Source organism: Helianthus annuus, chromosome 17, assembly GCF_002127325.2.
Source record: "Helianthus annuus cultivar XRQ/B chromosome 17, HanXRQr2.0-SUNRISE, whole genome shotgun sequence".
Classification (NCBI taxonomy): domain Eukaryota; kingdom Viridiplantae; phylum Streptophyta; class Magnoliopsida; order Asterales; family Asteraceae; genus Helianthus; species Helianthus annuus.
In genome coordinates, this window is record NC_035449.2 from 28,895,214 (window position 1) to 28,918,752 (window position 23,539).

The 23,539-nt window shown below is 34.8% G+C and overlaps 3 protein-coding genes and 1 long non-coding RNA gene across 9 annotated transcripts; 3 read left to right on the forward strand and 1 right to left on the reverse strand.

The window, feature by feature from the left end:
• The first annotated feature begins 3,562 nt into the window (after nt 1-3,562).
• LOC110867664 (repetitive proline-rich cell wall protein 2) lies at nt 3,563-6,389 on the forward strand. Of its 5 annotated transcripts, none has more exons than XM_035986805.1 (3): nt 3,629-3,978; nt 4,689-5,573; nt 5,670-6,389. In XM_035986805.1, exons 1-3 carry the CDS (start codon nt 3,810-3,812, stop codon nt 6,134-6,136), a joined length of 1,521 nt encoding a protein of 506 aa, XP_035842698.1. In that variant the 5' UTR covers nt 3,629-3,809; the 3' UTR covers nt 6,137-6,389. The 5 variants fall into 5 exon arrangements, with proteins under 5 accessions (XP_021972366.1, XP_035842698.1, XP_035842697.1 ...); XM_035986804.1 differs by having other exon boundaries at nt 4,689-5,438; nt 5,493-6,389; XM_035986806.1 differs by having other exon boundaries at nt 4,689-5,343; nt 5,500-6,389.
• Nucleotides 6,390-7,095: 706 nt separating this feature from the next.
• LOC110866384 (pectinesterase-like) lies at nt 7,096-8,231 on the forward strand. The gene is made up of 2 exons (XM_022115537.1): nt 7,096-7,327; nt 7,828-8,231. Exons 1-2 carry the CDS (start codon nt 7,096-7,098, stop codon nt 8,229-8,231), a joined length of 636 nt encoding a protein of 211 aa, XP_021971229.1.
• On the reverse strand, nt 8,224-12,721 carry LOC110867663 (translocase of chloroplast 120, chloroplastic). 2 transcript variants are annotated; one of them, XM_022116673.2, is made up of 4 exons: nt 12,570-12,721; nt 12,070-12,340; nt 8,618-11,992; nt 8,224-8,546 (listed from the first exon to the last, which is right to left on the reverse strand). In XM_022116673.2, exons 2-3 carry the CDS (start codon nt 12,301-12,303, stop codon nt 8,693-8,695), a joined length of 3,534 nt encoding a protein of 1,177 aa, XP_021972365.1. In that variant the 5' UTR covers nt 12,304-12,340; nt 12,570-12,721; the 3' UTR covers nt 8,224-8,546; nt 8,618-8,692. The 2 variants fall into 2 exon arrangements, with proteins under 2 accessions (XP_021972365.1, XP_021972364.1); XM_022116672.2 differs by having other exon boundaries at nt 8,224-8,551.
• A 4,907-nt stretch (nt 12,722-17,628) lies between these two features.
• On the forward strand, nt 17,629-18,225 carry LOC110866154. Its single transcript, XR_002551191.2, has 3 exons — nt 17,629-17,733; nt 17,801-18,009; nt 18,109-18,225. It is a non-coding gene; the product is annotated as an uncharacterized LOC110866154 (long non-coding RNA).
• The last annotated feature ends 5,314 nt before the right edge of the window (nt 18,226-23,539 follow it).

The following is a 23,539-nucleotide window of genomic DNA, read 5'->3' on the forward strand; positions in this document are numbered from 1 at the left end:
TTGTTTGGTTTATCAAAAACTAACATATCTTGGATTCTTGGCTAACAATTATTTTGAGACTTACTTATTAGGTGGTCCTGTAAATAAAGAAAATAATGCCCTACCAAATTAAGTACGTTTTCAAAACAGCTCCTCGATCTCTCTCTCCGCAAAATTCAATTACTTAATTGTGAAGTTAACACATTTTTTTTTAATCTTACTTTGATTGATTCGACTAGAATAGTAGGAATACTTAATGATAATATCATAACATAAATGATTATTCAATTTTTTTATAAATCATAACAGCACAAATATGACAAACTAATAACATTCCCATTCTAGTTATTCAAACAAATAATAAAACTTGTAATATCTTTATTATTTTTGAGTAATTATAGTAGAATTTCATATACATTTCTTCTTGCCTTCATGCATCAAGCTTAATGCCCATTTAGTTTTGAATCTCGTATGTATAAATCCTCTAAATATATGTCTTTACTATATATGATTACATTGTATATAATGTATGAGAAAATGACATTTTAAAATACCCAAAAATTGCTTAATATATAAGGTATAATCTCAAATGAGAGTAAATTAGTCTTTCAAACACATATTACATTTTAATCCTTATCTTAATTACACTTCAATCCCCAGTCTTTCACAAAATTATATATGATTAGTTAGTAGTTATATTTTATCCACTTATAAAAAACTAACTTCCCCATGATTTTTAAACGATCATAACTTTTTTTGTACGTTAATATATTTAAAAAAAATTACACCATAAAAATGAGTATTTTATTCTTTTTAATTTTAATATACTATTGCTATAATGTTTTAATTAAAAAAATTGATATGTTACGTCATTAACATGTACTGGTGAGCAATAACTGGATTGTTAAAAGAAACCGAACCCTAATCAACTAAAAATTGAATTAACAGAAAACTGATTAACCGAAACCCGAATTAACCAAAACCCGAATTAACCAAAACCATTTATCGATTTTTTCGTATCATCATATAATTTCATGTATTTCTAAGCAAAAGTTCGGTCCGAGTTTTATTTTGGCTACCAACCGAAATTAAATGAATCAAACCAAAAAACTTCAATCTAACCGAATAAACCAAACTGATTAACCGAAAATCGATTTTGTTAATAAAGTAGACTAATTGATGCCTTCAGTTATAGGTAATAACCGAACAATGCACACACTGACAATCAGCGGCGTACCCACCATAAGCCAAGGGTGGGCGGGCGCACCCCATGAAAAAAATACTTTTTAGTGTTATTTTTCGCTGAAAATCCCGACCGCACCCCTTGGAAATTTTTACCCGCGTCCCTTGAAAATTTTCAACCACCCCACTTAGAAAAAAATTATTTTTTAACCACTTATTCACTTAATTACTTAACCCATTAAAGTTCAATCTACAATCTATTTTTATTAACCCAAGCCCAAGCCCAAGCCCAACCCAAAGAAATTTGAACTAAATAAAATAACCCAAACCCATCCACTTATTCCAATTCCAAATCCCGACCCCAAAAAAATTCCCAGCGACTTGACGCCATTCTCACGACCGGACGACTTTTTTGCCGGAAAAACCAAAATTCTGGCTGGACCGACTCATATTACGCCAGAATTCCGATATAGAACTAGTATGGTTTCTTTATGTAATTTTTTATGTGATGATTAGAAGAAAATATAGATGTGTAAGGGTTTGATCTTTTTATATTTTTTGATTTTTTTGTTGTTCTAAACTTGTAGTTAAATGATTTTGTTGTTTTATTTATAGCTTTGTTTGTTTAATTATTAGTTACAAATAATCAACATTTAATACTAGAGCTTGAATGTTTGAAAATAAAATTGAAAATTATGAACTATGGTTGAACATGATTATTTTGTTTAAGTTTTTAGTGTTGTTTTATGAACTTATGGAGCAAATTATCTGTGATAGGAACAATGAGTAAGAATGTAATGAACTTATGGCGTGTTTAGTATCTTTAGATGATGTTTTAGATATATTTCAAAAAATGAAAACCTGTAGGGCGCAATTTTAAATACGTTTGTAATGACGTTTGATGTGTTTTTGATGATTTTATAAATTTTAGTTTGACGTTCTTTTGTCTTACATGATCCGACCCAACCCGGCCCGCTATGAACCGATTTTTTTTATACAGCTAGAAGTCTAAGATCGTTGAAAATATTCCGCACCCCCAGGAAAAAAATCCTAGATCCGCCACTGCTGACAATGTTTGTGTTTCTCGCCGCATCGCACGGGTACTCTTTTAGTTTTATTACTCCCTCCGTCCCATTAAAAGTGTCATATTTTGAATTTTCAAAGTCTTTATTTGTAAACTTTGACCTTAAATAATTTTGTTTGTGTTAGATAATACTTGATGAAAGTTATATGATTTGAGTGTGTTTTACAAGTGTTTTTATCGGGTTAATTTTCATCAAGTTTTATATAACACAAAAATATATAATTAAAGTCAAAGTTTATAAATAAAGACTTTGATTTAAAATAAGACACATTTAGTGGGACGGAGGTAGTAATACACTTTATGGAGATAAATACGCACTACATTTTATGGTTTTAAATATAACTTTGTAATCATTTGTACAATTTGAGTGGAGAATGTTTTTATTTATGATTTCCATTCGGTGAAAATGGTTGGGGGTACGTTTTAACTTACAAGTTATATATAAGTTGGTACATTTGTGATTTTTTCTACATTGAATGTACGTATCACTTTAATGTATCATTCATTTCAATCTCTCTTCTTCCAACTGTTTGATACAATTAATGTCTAGCTGGACCTAAAAAGATTTTTTTTTTGGGAGAGGTGGCCATATACATCATCACCATTACTCATGAAGCATGGCTCTTGAAGCTGTAACACGAATATATTGACCCTGTTACTTACAGGAAGTTGTAACTAGGTATTAGATGGTGGTATGTTAAATAAAAACATATTTATAGCTTTGTTCATCTAGGAGACCCTAACAATATCCCAAAAAGGTTTATCATGTTGTGGTTGCTAGCTAACTGTCCAAAGAGGCAAACAATAAAGGTTAAGATTTGATTCGTGGTCACATAACATATAACATGCACTCCACACAGCTTGGCAAAGCACCATGGACGTACCCAACAGTCTAACACAATCCTGGCCTGATAGGTTAAGATACCGTGGGTAAGGTGACCCGAAACACCGGGTTCTTTACCATATCTCTTCAAGTCCCCCAATTCAATCGGCTTTGGATTTTATCAAAGAGGGTGGTAGGTAGACTCATAAAATTTTGGTTTGTGAAATTACAGCAACCGAATGGTTTGCCGATATCCTTTTCGAGATTTAGGAAATATTATGATGTATTTGATAATTGTGTACGGTTATGTCAATTCTATTACGTTGAAAATTTTTCAAAAAGTTTGTCAAAACAAGTTATTGAAATAACAGCAAGCTGTAACCATCTCCATCATGCACCAAGAAATGAAGGTATTAATGAACATCATTTAGTCAGTAGGTCATGTAGATGTCCCATTTACTTATTTACATGCTAGCTAAGTATATAATGCAGTTGAGAGAACAATCAATGAAAAATATAATTCAGCCCATCTATCTATCTATCTAGCTAGCTAGCTTTTCTTTTTTTTATTTTCTCTATCTTTAACTTTCATTCAAATGTGGGTCCTTACTGTCATGTGATCTTGTTCAATTTAGCCAAACTGTCATAAGCTCCCATTATAGTATATATACAACGTAGTAGTAACTGGTTCAAGTACCAAGTGTATATCAAGTGTGTGTCTTGTGTTTTTCACAATTCTTAATGCGGGTTTATTCGGTCTGTCGGCATGAAACCCTTTTGGGGTTCTTGCTGATTTTGTTATTTTCAGGCAGTTTGTGTTTTGGTGATGACAAAGTTGTTGAGGTTGTAGGGATTGGAGAATGTGGTGATTGTAAGGAGAGTAATATTAAGAGCAGCCATGCTTTATCAGGTAACAATGCAGTTAGATTGTCTATTTCTGCTGTATATGATAGTTTACTAATTTGAAGTCAAGTTTAACACTTGAATTTATTACATTAAAATGACTACGTATATCCGCATAACCATGTCCTGTCTCGTGTTTATAAGGTTGTTATCATGGTTCTTTACTTAAACATATAGAGAAAATTACCAAAATAGACAAGTTAAGCTAAAAAGTTATTAAAATAAGCATTGTTTTTGTAGTTTTTACCAAAATAGACAAATGCGCTGGCTAAGGCAGTTAAACTTTAACCACACGTGGTCTCTTTTTATTGGCTTTAAAAAATGTCGGCCAAGACTGAAATTTAGCCAACACTTTTCTTTAAGGCTAATTTAGCTCACACTTTTTTAGATGGTGGCTAAAAGGGTAGGCTAAATTTAGCCCAAGGCGTATTATTATCTTGACTGATTTTTCGTGAACCCCATGGTACTTTTCAAGGTTTTTTTATGCTGGCTAAAATTCAACCCACCATTTACCATCTTAGCCGCCAATGCTTATCTCCTTATTGGTTATGTCTATTTTTACAAAAGCTAAAGTTAAAAGCACAATGTTTGTTTTTTTTTTTTTGCATCAACTTGTCTATTTTTGCCATTGTCCCTAAATTTATATATTTATTGTACGCATCTCATACTTAATTTTTCTGAACAAGTTAATGGAAATATTTGAGGTAATTTGTTCAGGGCTTAAAGTAACCATCGACTGCAAGCTTGCAAACGGGAAGTTGAAAACAAGAGGTGTTGGGGAACTTAATGGTGAAGGAAATTTCAACATTCCTTTACCACAAGAGCTCATAAAAGATGGAAAACTGTCAGAAGAATGTTACGTACAACTTCACAATGCAGCCAATAAACCATGTGCACTTCATGATGCTACTTTAGATGCCATCAAAATTGTCTCTCTGTCAAAATCAGATCAAAAGCACACATTTGGACCAACAGGAAAACTTAAGTTTTCATCTGCTGTTTGTACTTCTGCATTTTTGTGGCCTTTTTTTAAGTACCCTCCCTTGCCGAAACTGCCGCATTGGCCGAAAAAACACCCGTTTTTCGGCCACCATTTTCCGCTACCACCACTTCCACCAAAAGTTTATCCTTCATTTCCTTTTCCACCGAAAATACCATTTAAGAAATCGTTTCCACCTCCCGTTTATGATCCACCAGTTGTCCAACCTCCTCCGGTTCCGGTGTATAAACCGACACCTAAACCTCCTGTTGTCGAGCCTCCTCCAACCCCGGTCTATAAGCCAGAACCAAAGCCACCGGTTCCTGTTTACAAGCCAAAACCTGAGCCACCAGTCGTCAAGCCAGAGCCACCTGTTTACAAGCCAGAGCCAAAGCCATGTCCACCTGTTTACAAGCCAAAACCCGAGCCACCAGTCGTCAAGCCAGAGCCACCTGTTCACAAGCCAAAACCTGAGCCACCAGTCGTCAAGCCAGAGCCACCTGTTTACAAGCCAAAACCTGAGCCACCAGTTGTCAAGCCAGAGCCAAAGCCAAAGCCATGTCCACCTGTTTACAAGCCAAAACCCGAGCCACCTGTTTACAAGCCACACCCAAAGCCACCAGTTGTCAAACCAGAGCCACCTGTTTACAAGCCACACCCAAAGCCACCAGTTGTCAAACCCGAGCCACCTGTTTACAAGCCACACCCAAAGCCACCAGTTGTCAAACCAGAGCCACCTGTTTACAAGCCACACCCAAAGCCACCAGTTGTCAAGCCAGATCCAAAGCCGCCAGTCGTTAAGCCACCAAAATGTGACCCCAAGAAAAAACCACCAGTTTTTAAACCGGCCCCAGTCCCAGATTACAAGCCAAAACCAAAGCCGCCTGTTTTCAAGCCGGCTCCTGTCCCAACTTACAAACCACCTCCAGTTCCAGTTTACAAGCCAGAGCCACCGGTTTACAAACCACCTCCGGTTCCAACATACAAGCCAACACCAAAGCCGCCATTGCCACCGCTAGTACCTGTTCCACCATTTTATAAAAAACCATGCCCACCTCTTCCAAAGCTTCCTCCTTTCCCCACCCTTCCTCCAAAACAGTTACCTCCATTCCCCACCATTCCTCCTAAGCATTTCCATCATCACAAGGATCTACCTCCACTGCCTCCTAAGTTCTCTCACCCTTAAGTTTTATATATTTTATACGTATTGCATGCTATATCAAGAAACTGATTGCATGACTGAAGAGAACATGCATGCATGCATGCTAAGAGATTAGGGATTTAATTGTTCTATGAATGTTTATCATGGTGGATGTAGTGAAAGGAGTTTGTGTGTTTCTAAGTTTGATTTCTATATTATATTTGTATCCGTTAAGTTTGATTTCTATATTTTATTTGTATCGATTGATTTGTTTCAGCAATGGCGTTTTTAGTTGAAACAAGTTATGGTTGTCAGCTAAATGTGTACGTTACTTAGTTATTGTGTATTGTTGACATTTTGGTTGAATGTGGCCCGCCCGCTTATGGTGCAATTCTTCGTCTTTATTGTATCGGTGCAAAGTATAGAAAAATCACATCTTAGCAGCAATATATTCATATATAATTATCATCTTCAATGTTGTTGCAAATTACAGGTGAGTGAGTTAGTCAATTAACTATTGACTAGGTGTTGATTATTTTTGTGTTGACCAAAGTGTATCCTAATTTGCATCAAACAAGTGTGAAATGCATGCTTGTTTGAATTTTAATTTATTACCAAAGGCCCATCCACAATGGTTCTTTCCGACATGAAAGCCGACTGAACATTCGACACAAGTCACAACACTCTTAATTACCCCTTTTATTCTATTAGCTAGGACTTTAGATATTATTTTGTTCACCACACCTATTAATGATATTGGTCTGAAATAAGAGAGAGTTATAGGATCCAATACCTTCGGAATAAGAGCGACGAGGCACTGCATGTATGGTGCACGCTCTTTAAAGTTCATTTAATTGTTATTAAGAAATAGTTATAAAGAGTAAAAATAAATTAACTGGCATTCATGATGACTAATTATGAAGGTGTTTGTAACTATATAGATCCAAAATTTTCTTGATATTTTTGGTACCTAGGGTATATAGAAAATTTGAAGCACAAGAAAAATGTGCTACATGAAGAAGAAGTTCACTCTAATCCGAATCAGCTACGTCCTATTAGCAGTGACACTGATCGGTGCGGTTTTAGGTGTGAAAACATACACATGTTCTAACGAGACCAAACATGATGGTTCTTTTAACACAACCAACAAGGCAATGAGTCCATCGTGTCGAAAGAGTCTTGAGTATGCAAACAATACGAATGCCACTAAAGAGTTCATGATGTGGTGGGCTAGAGGTGAGAGGCGGGCGGATGCGAAAACATGAAAGCCTAATGCTGTTGTGGCTCAAGATGGTTCAGGACCATTTAGAACCATCATGGATGCGGTTAGGACCGTGCCCAAAAACTACAGGCGACCCTTTGTTATATTCATTAAAGAAAGGTATTTACAATGAGTATGTTAAAATACCTGAGCATGTAAATAAATAAATAATGTTACCTTCATTAGTGAAGGACCAACCAAAACAAGGATCACCGGAAACACAAGTCATAATGATGTACTAACGACTTTCAAGACTGCTACCGTTGGTAAGTTTATTTTATTGTGTGTCCAGTAGTTCGGGCTAAGGTTAAATGTTTCTGGGTGAGGATAAACGTACCCCTATGAAAAAAATAGAGTGATGACGTGACTGATTTAGTAGGGGAAAGGGGTATATTTAGTACAGACCCCTGGGGAGGGGGTAGCTTAGCACAAGGCACAACCCTTTGCTTTAATGTTTGTAATTGATATGTAACAGCGGTGAGCGGAGATGGCTTCATGGCGATGGGCATAGGGTTCGAAAACATGGCGGGACCCCTAAAGTATCAAGCAGTTGCCCTTCGTGTCTCCGGTGATATGGCCATCTTTTACAACTGTGCAATGAACGGATACCAAGACACCCTATATGCCCACTCTAACAGCCAGTTTTACCCCCAATGCACCATCACAGGAACCATCGATTTCATATTCGGCAATGCATCAGCCGTCTTCCAAGACTGCAAGATGATTGTCAGGAAACCACTTGACAACCAAGTGTGCACCATGACAGCCCAGGGGCGAACCAACCGCACATCAAAAGGTGCATTGGTCCTCCAGGGCTGCACCATCACAACTGTACTAAAACAAGGAGCAGCCACAACCATAGCCCCAAATTCACCATAAACCATTAAGCCAAACATATTATGCAAACTACAAAAACGGAGTCTTGTTCACTGAACCAAATTTAGAATTCGTCACTCGCATACCCATCATACGTATAATACAATAACTAAACTTGGTCACCATTCTAACAAGAAAATCTCTATATCAATAAGAACTTCAAAATGAAGACAAAAATTAAGAAAAAAAACTAGCAGCATGGTGATTTGCTCCAAATCTAGCTCTACCGCTACAGTCTTTTGTGCATTTTTACCTACTGTTTTCCCATAATTGCAAAACATTTACGCCTTCTTTTTGGCTATTATTTCAGCGATCAGACTAATCTGCAAGAAACTATCATGTTAATAAAAAATACACAGAAGGCTAAAGTGGATGAAAGTTTTACTCACATATTGGTCAAACGATTGCACTCGAGCAGCATAGACCAAATAACTTTCTTCATTCTCGAGTCCAAAAATATGTAATTAGTATGCAGAATCGCGATCCTGATAATACCCCAATAGCTTACTGACAAGTGGAACGAAGGCAGCTAATGCAATTTGAAGCTGTTCTGAGCTATTTAAACGAACGCTAACTTGACCGGAACCCTTATTATTTAAATTAAAACGACCAATCAAATTAGTAGACCGACCAATAGGAATCTGCGACTGTGCATTCCATCCAAGCGCCAGATCACCATGCCAATCCATAACCGAGAGACCAATTGTTGACAAAAACCGACCCAAAGGATAATCTTTATCTCTTAACGTAGCCTCCAAACTGCCGCCATAAGCCACATCACCACGACCGATAACCGCTCCTCCTGCCACCACTAACTGCCCTCGTTTATTAATCGTTAATTTGTCCTCAAATTTAACACCACCGGTTAACGAGTCACCCATGTACGTAGCTGAAAAACCCACTGACGCTTTGTTTTTTCTGTAATTAATGAACCGGGTGTCGCTTCTTAAAGTATACGACATTTCTTTTCCGACAGTCTGCATATCTAACGCTAAAGTTGTTGACTTTGACTTTCCATGTTTTAACGCACTCGATACCTCCATTTGGAGATTCGCATCCTTTTTATCTTTGGTAATCTGACCTGAAAACGATATGGGTATCTTTTGTTTAACTGCAAGCAAGTGTTCCACGTTAATTCCTTCATAACCAACATCATGGTCCCAACCATGTGGGTCAAGTACGGGTCTAATGAGCCATTGATTAGCAGACTCGAGAGCCCGATACCGATGCGTCGGGTTATCTGCATCAAACGAAGCAGGTAAATTCATATCTTGAGCCGCAACAGGAACCGTTGCAGAACCGTTACTGTCTTCTTCTACATTATCGGTTAAATCAGTTGGGAAATCTTTAGCTGCTTCTGCCATTTTCTTCATCATTTTTCTTTGTTTCTTTTCTTCGTGCAACTGTTTCTTCATGAAGAGTTTTTCTCTGTATTCCAATTCATCGTAATATGATTTCTTTTGTGCCTTACTAAGCTTTGACAATTGGGAATTAGTCAACCGCTTAAACGGTGGTAACTCATCGTATTCCGATGATTCCTCATCAGATGACTCATCCATGTCATCACCGTCATCATCATCACCGAACTGCTCATGAGGTAGCTTAAGCTGAGGTCTAGATTGTAAAAGATTTGAAAGAATATACGGTAACGGCGGTGCTCGAGTTCTTGCCGCAAACGGCTTGCCAGGTGGCGAATCTTGCAACTTTAAAAGCATATTAGCTTCAACCAGAATCTTCGAAGCAAATGAAAGTAGTAACAAATGAGGCTTCCACACTTGACCGTTCGGCAAAACCCTTTGACCAGCCCGATTCGTTCTACACGCCGAATGGTTTTCAACTAAGGAAACAGGGTTCATGAGCCGCATATCACCCGCAGCCTGTCGAATGGCTTGCTGGACCACATGAGACCGTTGGGTCACAAACATGTCGTAACTAGTAGCTGTACCATTCGGGCCTTCGGGTGGAGCCGATGCAGCATGGGTCAAGACCACAATAGCGTTAAACCATATAGATTGACCAAATATATCGGTTATCGTTCTCAAAAGTGGCATATCACCAAAATCCCGAGTTTGCATATCCAAACGATCAAGATACAACACGATATCCGGAGGTGATTTTTGAATAAACCGTTTAACAGAGTGGAGAATTTTCTCGTTTTTCCTTTGATCAGCCCATGAAGAAAGAAGGCCCGGTGTGTCAATAACACGAACCTTTATCCCCTGCACGGTTCCAACAACATCTTGAACTTTCCTCGTTCCAACTTGAAACGCATCGGTTCCGAACTTAACTTCATCAAATATCGAATTAATCGTTGAACTTTTCCCGACACCGGTTTTCCCAAGAACCATGATGGTGCACGAAAACTCAAGCGGTTCTTGACCAGCGGCTTCCAACTGCTCAGCCATGGCACTAGCACGCTCGAAGCTAAAAGCCGCAACACGACCTCCGTTGCTACCTCTTATTTGTTCAGCCAAACCTAACCTATATAAGACCTGAGCCACAACAACGTTATGCGGGGTCTGCCCGAGCCTCCGGGCAAGTCTCAAAAACTTGACCCGAATCATCTGGAGCTTTTCACGGGTGTCGTCATTTTCATCAGGCTCCCCGATCGTTGGTTCATCAACGACTTGGTTTTGCAGAGAAGCGTTTCCGTTTCCGTTTGGCTGAGACTGAACCACACGGTGTGCCGGTTCCAGTAGCGGTGCACCTCTGCCAAGACCAGCGGGACGAGTTGGAGCTGTCGATGAAGATGGGGTGGGGATGAGTGCGGTGGTAGGTTTGGAATCAGGTTTGAGATTAGGAACAGGTGTCGGTGTTGTAGATTTTGGTGTAGATAAAGAAACACCGATAACAGACCTCGGTTCTGGTTCTTTCTTCACTGGCGTATCTTGTTTCACTTCATGTTCAATCGGTTCACTTTTTTCATCATTGATGACTGAAGTACTTTCTTCTTCTGTTATTTTTTCATTTTGATTTCGTGAAGATAAATCAAAACTTTTCGGTTCTCCCTCTTGAACTTGTTCAGCTGTTGGTACGTCTTTATTTTCAGCAACCAAATTATCGTTTTCATTCATATCTCTATTTGCTTCAACTCCTATCTCTCCATCTGGCTGTGTTTCGAGACTCACGGAATCTCCATTGACACCATCTTCATGAACCACTGTTTCATCCGGATCAACATGGTTTGAAACTCCATTTTCAGAACTTTCCAAAATTACTGTAGCTGGCTTCTCGCTAACCTCGTGAACATTTTCCGATACATCTGCGTTGGATACCGTTTGAACCTCATTTACCCCATTGTCTATAATCTCATTAGTCATGTTTTGCTCATCAATCACATCCACCGTTTTCGCTTCCTCTTTTTCACCAATCACTGACGCATCAGTTTCCAACTCACTAGCCTGATCTTTTGCAGTATCGTCGGAAGTACTTTCTCCGTCGATTACCTGCAACACATTAATCCCTTTCTCCTCGCTACTATCGTCATTCACGGCCACATTAGCTTCAAATCCACTCGGCTGTTTTCTGGCAGTATCGTCCGATGCATTTCTCTCCTTGCTACTATCGTTATTCACGGCCTCATAAGCTTCAGATCCACTCGGCTGCTTGCCGGCTGTATTCTCAGATGCATTTCTCTCCTCACTTCCATCCGCCATATTAAGCATTTTTTCATCCGATTCATCACAATCCACAAACTCGTTACTTTCTTTTATAACGGGTTGATCCCCGTTTGTATTACCATAGGTACTTTCCCCATCAGCCACCTGCATACATCACCAATCAATAAAACAAACAAACTTCTTATTAACGAAAAACAAATAACAAACAACGATAAGATTACCTTCACAGGTACAACCTCCTCAACACGATCAATATCAATGTTCTCCGAAACCGTTTGACTCTCACTAGAACCCTCTGATGCATCTTCTAACTTCTCCGTTTCCCCATCTAACCGTAACGAAACACCCGAATCGCCACCGTTCTCAACACCACCATTTATCCCCTCAAAAACATCTTTATCAAATTCTTCTACTTCTAACTTCACTTGTTCCACTTTACTCACACCATTTTCCATCACAACCCCCTAAAATCTATCTCAAGAACCTGGATCCCTAAACCCATAATAAAAATAAATAAAAAAACCTAAAAAAGATAAATAAAGCAAACATATACTAAACCAAATATTAACAATAATACAATCAAACACAGGTCAATACACACTATAACAAGATCTATATTCAACAAAGATACATAAAGTTGAAAACTTGAACTTGAATTCTAGATAAAAACTAGGGTTTAAGGAAGCAAAGTGATGTATATTAAAGGGATAAAAGGTGATACCTGAACTTGTGGATTGGTGTTGATGATAAGAAAAGATGAAGAAGAAGAAGAAAGGAGAAAGAGCAAAAGGGGGAGAAAAATTATAGAATTTTATCGCATCCCTGTTGGAGCTATATCTTACACCTAACTTGTACTGTTTCGAGGGGGTATCAGATCGTACGGTGGATAATGCTTCATCAGAATAATCGTTGGTTTAGGGCGACTCGTATTATTATCTAAATCTTTTTATATACATAGTAATCAGTATAGTTACCTCAGTATATGGGATCTCTCTTCAATTTAGCATGTAACTTTTATGGGCTAATCAAATAAAAAATTAACTAATGAGGTGATGGTTTATTTGTAAAGGTAAAACATTTTAAATATTTTGGGAGGGATGATATTGGGTTCAAGTCCATCATAGGATTAAAAGAAATTTATTGTTCAAAAAAATTAAAAGTTAGGTAGATTGAGTAAAAATGAAGTTTAAATTTTTTATATTTCAAATCAATTGTTAAGATGAAAATATTGAAAAAAAAAATAATATAATGAATATTTTTGGAATATGCTATTTTTGGACTCTCTGTTCACATGTATGCAATATACTTCTCTCATCTTTTATACATTCATATTTTTTAATATGACAGTAATTTTTTTTATAAAAAAGTTGCACCATAATATATTTTCATCTTTAATTTGAGTAGCTATTGATATATCTTAAAGAGCCCCAAGAATTGTGTTCTATTTCTATATTATATAACATTTTTGTGCTTGTTTTTTTACTGGACTTTGTACTATATTTTTTGTGCTGAATTTTTTTGTGCTTTATTTGTTTGTACTAAATATTTGTGTTGTATTTTGAGAAAACAAAAGAGGTGAAAGTTTGTGTTTTATGATAAAAATGTCATTTCATCCTGTTTATAAGGAATGTCACATGTCATCTCTATAATATTTCTTAGGCTACTAAGACAAAGTCCACGTTTTAGTGGATCTTCCCCCTAGTCTATACATACATAATTTATATAACAACCTAGAATACTTAGTAACTAATAGGTAAACTTCACTCATAACAAGGGTAGCCACGACGCTAACGAATGAGCATACCCAAACTGACACACGACACAACTAACCACATTAAAACTGATTTACAACAGCTAGATCATCAAATGAAGATATTAATTGATCTATATATATACCATAACGTACCAAGAGCCTTATAGAATCCTTCAAATTTTTTATGTCCTTGTTAGAGAAAATCTTCTCATTCCTTACTTTCTAAATTATCCAACACGCGATGATCAAAGTACCTTAGAACGCTTCCTTTTCTCTAACCCCAGACCTCGAGAACATTTATAGGTATAACAGATCTCTATGGAAGAAAATGAAGAAAATAGGCACCCAACACTAACAAACTGCCATACCACTGTAGAGATAGAGTAGGTTGTGAACAAGTGATCTACTGATTCGATATTGAAGTCACATATGGTGCAATTTAGATCAACGAAACGAATGTTCCTTCTCTTTAAAACATCAAAGGTAGGGATCTGATTCAGCCCTGCCCTCCACGCGCATATGTTGCATTTGTTCAAGACCGAGTTACACTGATCCAACATAAAGTAGTTGCTAACATCAATATCCGAGTACATCGATCTCTTGACCGAACCCACAGAACATTGGCATGTGTATTCCCCCAACTAAGACAAAGAATCTTTACATTCAATCTGACTCGTCAAATTAACTAACTTGCTACGAAGCTCCAACTCCGCAAGCTCCTTTATCGAAGTCGATTAGCGTTTCCAATCCCAATTTCACATGACTTTCTGATCAATCCAATTGCACCTATCTTTGATCCTGCAAACTTTATAATTTTCGAATTTGAAAAGGTGGAAAAACGTATTGAAGCTTAGCATTTCCCACCCAAATGGCAACCCCAAAGGTTAATAACTAATAGTTAGTAATTATATAATGATATATTGAAATCGGGTATGATCTAGAAAATATTTTTTTAACAATAGAAATAGAATGCGAAAGGGTAAAATAAGAAAATAAGGAAAGTAGGCATATAAACTGTGACACGTGATGCAATCATATACTAATTTATTATGTATATATATGTTTTTTTTATCATTTAGCTCACACACCCTCTAATCAACTCTAACTCTATACACTTTTGTTTGTTATTGTATTTAGACATTCAACCTCATGAGGAGGGACACATTTCCATACACATTGGTAGTTCTAGGCCACAAGCCCTTGGGTAACATGAATGTTGTTGGTGGTAACTAACTGCTCATATAAAATCTTATATTATCAACATATTTTGCAGCATCAACGTGTTTATCTAAAACATTCTTTATTCTATAAGGTTGATTGTTTAGGTCTCACTTAACTTTAACGTATAAGGAACAATTTGAGGTGTGTATCTATATATATAATAAATGAATTAGATGTGGGACACGTGTCCCTACATCATGCAACTAGATGGATGGTTTTGGCGGGAAAACATAGCCACAAAGTACATCTTCGCATTCGGATCCCGTGTTGGGTATCCATATCTTGATTGGTGACCCGAGTATATAAAGACTTAAACAAAAACCCAACCTAAATGAAACCTATCAATTCTCCCATCTTCATCGGCCGGCTCCGGTTGTTCTACTCCCGCTCACACGATCTTCAATCTTATATTCATTCATTCATGATCATTCCATATGATTCAAGGTTTGTATTATGTATATTTTGTTTCACTGATGGTTTCTCCTAATTTCTGTTTTTACATTCGATGATTAATTTATTTAGGGTTTACATCCGTTGATTGTTCATCATTGTAACTGATTCTTATTTCACTTTTCGTAAGTCACATTCTCACAAGTGTTCTAACAATTGTATGTTTCGTATTTAGTTTTTACATCCCCTGATTGATTTTACCTTAATGTTAGAAGGATTTTATTGAAATTTGTCTTTTATTTATTCGTAAATCACATATAATGGTGTTGTTTATCCTCCATTACTTAACTTTTACATCCCCTGATCGATTTCGTCTTTATGTTTGAAGGATTTTATTGAAGTATTTCTTTTATTTATTTATAAATCACATATAATGGTGTTGTTTATCCTCCAGGTATAGATACGTATCAGAAAATACTGTTATTTGACTTATTGTTATAGATTTGTATAGATTTGTGTATTTCTTTGTGTTTACATCTGATCGTTATTCCGTATATAGTAGCAGAGTGCAATTCTACAATTTGGTGTTTTTGATTTTTTGCAGTCTGCTGTTACTCTTTATGTGTACCCAAATTTTAAATTGATATGTTATTTTAAATTTTAGCAGTCCAGATACATGAATGGTAACAACGTCGAAGTCCATGTGGTTCTTCTTTTCCATGTTTTTGCGACTTGAACATCTTTTCATGTAAAAGTTAAAATAAAGTATACTAATCAACTATATTTGTTCAATACACATATTATACAGATTTAATAAATCTTCTATGTAGGTTTTTTTTAACTGCTGAAATGTTTTTTGAATTTTGTAATTCATTATACAGAAAAAACTGACCGTATAAATACAATGTATATCTTATATTAATTGCATGATTTTTAAAAATTATCAAAACTTAATAAACTAGGAAATTGAATCTTCTATATTTGAAATGTAACCGACAATCATTTCTTAAAATAATATGTGATTGATTGTCTTTTTTAAACTTCCAAAAATACTTACCAATCATTCCAAAAAATTAACATTGCGTAGTTTATAAATTAGTTTACGGATTAATAGATAATACTTGTATACCACTTCAATGGAGAACAATAAGATTACTATGTTCCGGTCACTCGATGCTCACCTAACTAACTACACCATCAAGGCGAAGATCATATCATTGTGGCATAAAAAAATGAATGGTGATGAAAAGCAAGTATATCGAGTTGATATGGTTTTGATGGATGAGGAGGTTACTGTTTTTATTTTAGTTTATGAAACTTCCTAACAATTTATTATAGATTATTTGTTATGCATCTTGATGAACTTAAATACATTATGTAATTTTGATTTCAGGGTTCGTTTATGCAATGTAGTTGTTTGAACAAGCTTTTCAAACGCTTCCTCAAGCATTTGATTGTTGATGACTGTTTATTGATTTACAAACCATCTCTTGCGAAAGATACTACAAAGATAAAGGTCACGGGAAAGGATCAGAAGCTATCTTTGTATCCATTCAGTTCTGTTCTTAAAATAGATAATTGGTCTGGGCCTCGGTACTATTTTCGTTTCACTGATTTTAAATCTGTGTTGACCAAAAAGGTTCCAGCGAATACTCCTATAGGTATGGAATATTTACCAGTTATAGTTAACTTGTCTGTATTTTTATCAAAACTATGTTAATACTTTTTAAAAAGTCAAACGTATATTAAACTAACACATCTTTCTGTTTCGTAGATTTTCTTGGATATGTGGTTGTGTCTTATCCTATTGAGGATGTGGATAAAAAGGATGGCACTAAAACCAAACGAATGAACCTAACTCTCAAAGATCTCCAGTACTCACTTTAAATACATTACATATATATACATATATATAGATTTCATATTATATAAGCTTTTATTCTTAAAATGTAAACAATTTATTGTGCAGTGATACCAAGATTAGTCTTACATTATGGGAAAACTATGCAATCGAGATGTCCGATTACATGAATGGTAAGGACCGAGAAGATCATGTGGTTCTTCTTGTGCATTTTGGCACGGTAAACATCTATCAAGGTACTCATTTGAAATAAATTTAATCAAGAAACATAAAAAATTTTCATCTATTTTAATTTCTTATATATATACTAATAAATAAATATCCTATTTATGTTCCTTTTTACTTTGCTAAACGATGATCAGAAAAAGTTGGCCTTACCAATATGTTTGAAGCAAGTCGTCTTTTCATGAATTCTGATATTGATGAGATAAGAGAGTTCAAAGAAAGGTATTTCTGAGTCATTTTCGAATTAAAGTTAAAGTGTCCTTTTTTATTTTTCTTTTTTAAATACATTACTCCATTTCTAGGTATGTGGAGAAGGAATTTTCTCAGTCGTCTTCCAGTAAACAGTCATGTTCTCAAGTGATATCCAATGTTGAAGAACAGTTTTTAAATGCTGGTGACTTTGTGTTCAATGCTTTCATTTCTTCCATTGAAGTGGTACATTTCCTACATCATGTATTTTGTCGTTAATTGTGGCTTATATTCTAATTGTTTATTATAATAGGAAAAGAAGGTTGTCATCGTTGGTACTGTTATTGCAATATCAAATAATAAGCCTTGGTACTATTTAGCATGCAATCACTGTAAGAAACAAATTGAAGAGAGATCTCAGCTGGTTGAAAAAGAGGATGGCAGCTTTGACGTTTTAGATCAGAATATCATTGAGTGTTCAAACGGTGATTGCGAGGCTGTTGACATTACCCCTATTCATCGGTATAATATATATCTTTTGATTACTGCTTTTTTGTAATCATACATAACATATAATCTAAGTGCATGTTTGGATTTTTGTTGTTTATTGCTGCCTACTAGATACAAGATACCTCTAAGGGTTCAGGATTCGACAGGGACTGTGTCTTGTACGTTGTTTGATTATGAAGCTATTAAGCTTTTTAAGAAAACCGCCAAACAACTCCTGGATGTTTATACAAAGGTACACCTTTTAACTATTTATCCTCAATTTAATTAGCTTGACAGTTTGATTGAAGGAGGCTTTCAAACAACTACTGGATGTTTTAAATAGGTTGACAGTTCGATTGAAGCAGGCTTTCAAGCAATTCCAGATGAGTTTGATACGCTGATCAACAGAAAGTTTGCTTTTCAAATCAAAGTTTCCAGTTATAACATTGCCAACCAGTCGGAAAACTATGGTATTTCTATGTTATCTTCTGACGATGACATACTCTCAGCGCTAGAGAAAAAATGGAAAATTAATGAGGTATATTAGTAGTACCCAAGAAATATCTCTATTATAAACATCTTTTTTTTCCACCTAGCACGCTCCCCGCGGGTGATACAATCACCGTTTTTCTAAATATACAATTTTTTTTATCTATATGTTTTTTTGAGTAGGTTGATCAGTCTGAGTCAAATGTTCAATCACTGTCTGATTCGGTCAGTAATGTAAAATTCATATCCAAGGTAACATTTAAATTTTGCACAGTGTCACTTAACTTAATACATTAATAACCATAGAAATTAATTTTGAATGTTATTATTTTATTTATTCTGCAGGAATCACAATCTGTAATTGGTGACAATGTTACACCAGAACATGTTGATGTTGCCGATCATGGTCAGTCAAAGTTGGAAAACGTCAAACGTAACCTTCAAGAAGTTTATGATGTTGATGCTGTTGACAGTTCTTCAAGTAAACGTCCGAACATTCCGGGTGATGTTGAAATAAAAGATGCTATCAAGTTTGACCTCATCACTCCTAAATTAGAGAAATGAAGGAATCTGCCCATGGTCTTAATTTGAATTTCCATTTTACATATTTTTAAGACTTATGTGTTGGAATAAGGCATTATATGCTATTGATGTTTTTATGGATTTCATTTTGACAATTTGTTGGAACTATTTAAGGTTTTTTATATTGGCATTTGGTAATATCTTATGCTTTATTTGTAGTTGCTTTTTGGTAGTAAATGTACCGGAAAAGGTGTTTTGAATATCACGTTATATTCATACTTTTGAGTTGATTAACCTTCATTAACCTCAATCAGTTAAAATGTTGTTTTTTCAATGAGACTTTTTAAGAATCTCTACTTCGATACCATTTCACATATTCATAAAAGTATAGAATTTGTGTTAACCAATTTTATTATGTTTATAGTTGTTGTCTAAAATTATTTTATTAATACATACTTATCCTAAAATAAGAACTGATGCATAATCAATTTCGTGTGAGTCACAACGAAGTTTCACCATTATGAGAATACTATTTTTAACACCTAATATAATTATGATAAACTAAGTATGTATTTCAACTCGATAATTCTCACTATAAACTGACCCCGTATCCCAAGTTAAGAAAGTTATATGTAATACACATGCTAAATATGGTATGATGTGTCATGTTATAGTGGCCTTCGATAATGAGATGGCATCACCATAAGGGTCTTCACATTGGTTATCCCTACAAAAAAGATGGTACTACAGCGAAATGAATGAACCTAACTCTTAAAGATCTCCCATATTCACTTAAAATACATTATATATATAGTTACATATATAACTGATATATTGAATAAGTTTGTATTTTCAAAGTTAATATATTTCTTGTACAGTCGTATTATTAGTCAATTTCAGTACATTATATAGTTTAAAACTTGATCTTACAAATTTATAACATATTCTACCATATATGCAATAAAACCCACCAAAAATACATGTGTATCAACACTATATATTGGGGATATTTTAATAATATCTCTCACACAATATACCAGTTATTTCTATTCCTTCATCACGAGTACCAAGGAAACCTTTCATCTTCAACAAGTTCATCAAAAAACCTCTAAATCTTCATCGGTAATTTCATGTATTTTTCATACCTAAACTGGTGTTTGTGTATTATTTTCATCTTATTTACTTTAAATGTAAAACTTTCCATGTCCGATTATGTATCTATACATGCAATCTATATACATGAATCTTTTCTTTGTCTTCATGTATTATTTCTGGTTAAATGATTGATTACATCTCCGATTGGTGTGTTTTTTCATCTTTTTTACTGGCAGTTATTTGTTCTTTATGTTAATAATCTATGTCTTCAATCGTATACAATTATTTGGTATAAGGTTATCTCGAATCATATTCTTGGATAGTATGTTTTTGTTGATGTTTTATCTCTGAGTAAACCGGAAACCAAAACAATTTTCGAGATTGTTTGGTCTGGATGATAATAAGAAATGTCTTCATTCTTATACAATGGATTTTTGTTTATATAGTTAAGGTATAGTGATCGAAAGTATTTGGTTTGACATAAACTTATTTGAAGATTTCGTTTGTTTTTAATGGACTATGTTTTGATTAGGTTTACTTTTGATGGTTAGATTTGTCAATTTTATATAAAATGTATCTATTCTTTTATTGTCTTATTTTTTTTAATATTTTTTTAAAATCCTGTTGGTAGTGTTAAAGTTGTTCTACTATGGTTATTGTATGAAATTTTACTATTACAAAATATTTGCTATTCAAATGATACTTATGAAGTGATTATACAACAAGTTTATATGCGATCGTTCTTTGTTCAATTTTTAAATTTTTTTTGTTTTCAGCGTATTAAGGATAATGGATCGTATTGGAGATGACATGTTGTTTGAAGAAATCTTATCGAGACTACCTTCAAAGGTAGTTTCTCAATTCAAGTGTGTTTGCAAACAATGGTGTTATGAGTTATCTACACCAAAGTTTGCTTTAATACATACACGACGACTTTCAAAGTTACTACAAAAGAAGCTGCTGTCTTTGGATGAACATACCATTGTCGTTGACGACATAGTATCTGGCAACTTGGAGGTCGATACCAGAAAAGTCATCAATTTTCCATACGATGTCCAGCCATCAAGACTAATAATTATAGCTTCGTTTAACGGACTGATGTTAGTTTGCATTAGGCGGACTGATGCGAATCAGCTCGTCCTTTGGAATCCAACAACTCGGCGTTTTAAGTTGATATCGGACGACTATTTTAGTCGTTATTTTGGTCGACATGACGATACGGGTGGGATGTACTTTGACGAGAACAACGATCTCAAGGTTCTTCATATTAACTGTTTCGCAGGTGCAGTTACTGCTCGTGTATACTCACGATATAATGATTCATGGAGAAATCTGAGTTTCATCAAAGGATGTCTGTTAGGTTCAAACTTTTATTCATGGTCGACTGGAATTTATTCAGGCAAAACAATTTATTTCACTGCTTCTAATTACTGGATTCCTCCTGGTGAATGTAATATTGTTGCATTTGATGTTGTATCTGAATCCTTCAGTATTCTTCGTTTTCCCGAACGTATTCAAGCGAATCCTTGCCAAGTGCATTTTATAACAATTTCGAACAAGCTACATGGCATTCTTGTGCGATATTCTGATGAGGTAATTGCAGAATTGGTGAAATACGAAGATGATGATTGGATAACGGTTTTTACTTTCAGCAATGCTCGCAAAGTTCAACAGTTGGAGCCTCACCAAAGGACGAATATAATTCAAGAGAATAAGTGGTTGGTAACAAGTATTTGGGGAGATACAGTTGAAGTTCAAATGTCCAACGAATCTTTGAACTACATTCAACACGTTGACAGCTTTAACGGACCTAAAGGCGCATTATATATGGAGACAATCGTTTCGCCTTTCCGTTAGGAAAATGGATTTAAATTGAAAGTATTTTCTGTTTTGTTTATCGAATTATGTTATTTGTTTTAAGTGTCTTGTGTTTTATATTTTGGTTACCTTAATATTAATAGAATTATGTGTATTGCTTTTAATGTTTATTTTTGTCCAAAATTTTGGTTTATTAAATTACATATTTTTGCATACATTGTGGTGATATTCCTTCTTTAAATAATTAATTACCGTAAGTGAATCTGAAAGAATAAAAAAAATAAAAAAACAAAACTTCCTGAAGTATAATCTCTATTTAATTTATTTTTACAAAATATAGATATTATTTTCTAACACCACAATTATCGTTAAACATTAATCTCCAAACATTATAATAATTATATTGAACGCGTAACATAAAAGTTAATAATTACATAACAAACTTTAAACACTCATGGATGCCAAATTTTAATTTGACTTAAACCGAATACAAGATTTTGTTAGGAAGGGAGAGAAGACACTAATTAGTTTACTAATTTGCTATATGTATTTGTAATTCAAATATAATTTTCCCTCTCCTCGATGTTCCAAGTTATATTTATGTTTTCGAATTGATTAACGTTGATTAACCTCAATTAGTTAAAAATTTGATGATTAAATGACACTTTTTAAGAATCACTATTTGGATACCATTTGACATATTATTAAAAGCTTACAATTTGTTCATGCAGTCACAAAGATGTTGCCCCATTTTGAGAAGAATATTTTTATCACCTTATACAATTATTATAAACTAATTTTCTATTTCAAGTTGATAACTGTCACTGGAAAATTACCCCTCTCCCGAGTTAATAAAGTTATATATAAGACAATCCGTTGTGGGGCGAAATTTTTAAAAAAACATTGCAAAATAACGCCTTAAAAAGCCGCCAACCCCATTACATGGGGCGTTAAACTTTAATAATTTTGAAAAACAATCCTAATAGCTTTTGAAACAAAACGCCCAATACCCAAATTGGTCCAAAAGTTTCTTTTTGACTAACCAAAGTGGGGTGACTTTAGTGGTCCATGTGGTTATCCCTACATAAAGGAAAGCACTACATCCAAATGAATGAACCTAACTCTCAAAAAACTCCCGTACTCACTTTAAATACATTACATTTATATAGATAGAAATATAAATTGCATATTGTATAAGTTTGCATTTTCAAATTTAAAATATCTAATGTACATGGATACACATATTAATCACTTTCAATACATTATATATTTTTTAATTAAAACTTACAAACCTTAAACATGTATCCGCGAGACAGAGGACTAATACCCGACCCGCCCAACCATTTTGTTAACCGGACTATTATAAATAGATATTTTAGTAATAATAACCACAATATCTCACCTTTTCTAAATCTCTCAACACAAGAACCAAGGCATACTTTCATCTTCAACAAGTTCATCAAAAATATCTCAAAATCTTCATCGGTAATATCATACATTCATAGTTAGGTTTCCATCTGCGATTATGTTACCTTAGATTCAATCGCATATCTGGATCGTTTTTTTGTGTTCATCTTTTAATTCTGGTTAAATGTTTGATTTCATACCCGCTTTGTGTATTTTTTTCATCCTTTTTACT

What these genes read in the sequence shown, in the direction of transcription:
- LOC110867664 (XM_022116674.2), top strand. Translation starts at nt 3,810, where the DNA reads ATGCGGGTTTATTCGGTCTGTCGGCATGAAACCCTTTTGGGGTTCTTG. An exon ending in GAGCAGCCATGCTTTATCAG is followed by an intron (nt 3,979 to 4,688) that starts GTAACAATGCAG and finishes TAATTTGTTCAG; the next exon opens with GGCTTAAAGTAACCATCGAC.
- LOC110867663 (XM_022116673.2), bottom strand. Translation starts at nt 12,303, where the DNA reads ATGGAAAATGGTGTGAGTAAAGTGGAACAAGTGAAGTTAGAAGTAGAA. An exon ending in AGGAGGTTGTACCTGTGAAG is followed by an intron (nt 11,993 to 12,069) that starts GTAATCTTATCG and finishes TGATGTATGCAG; the next exon opens with GTGGCTGATGGGGAAAGTAC.
- LOC110866384 (XM_022115537.1), top strand. Translation starts at nt 7,096, where the DNA reads ATGTGCTACATGAAGAAGAAGTTCACTCTAATCCGAATCAGCTACGTC. An exon ending in CATGATGTGGTGGGCTAGAG is followed by an intron (nt 7,328 to 7,827) that starts GTGAGAGGCGGG and finishes GATATGTAACAG; the next exon opens with CGGTGAGCGGAGATGGCTTC.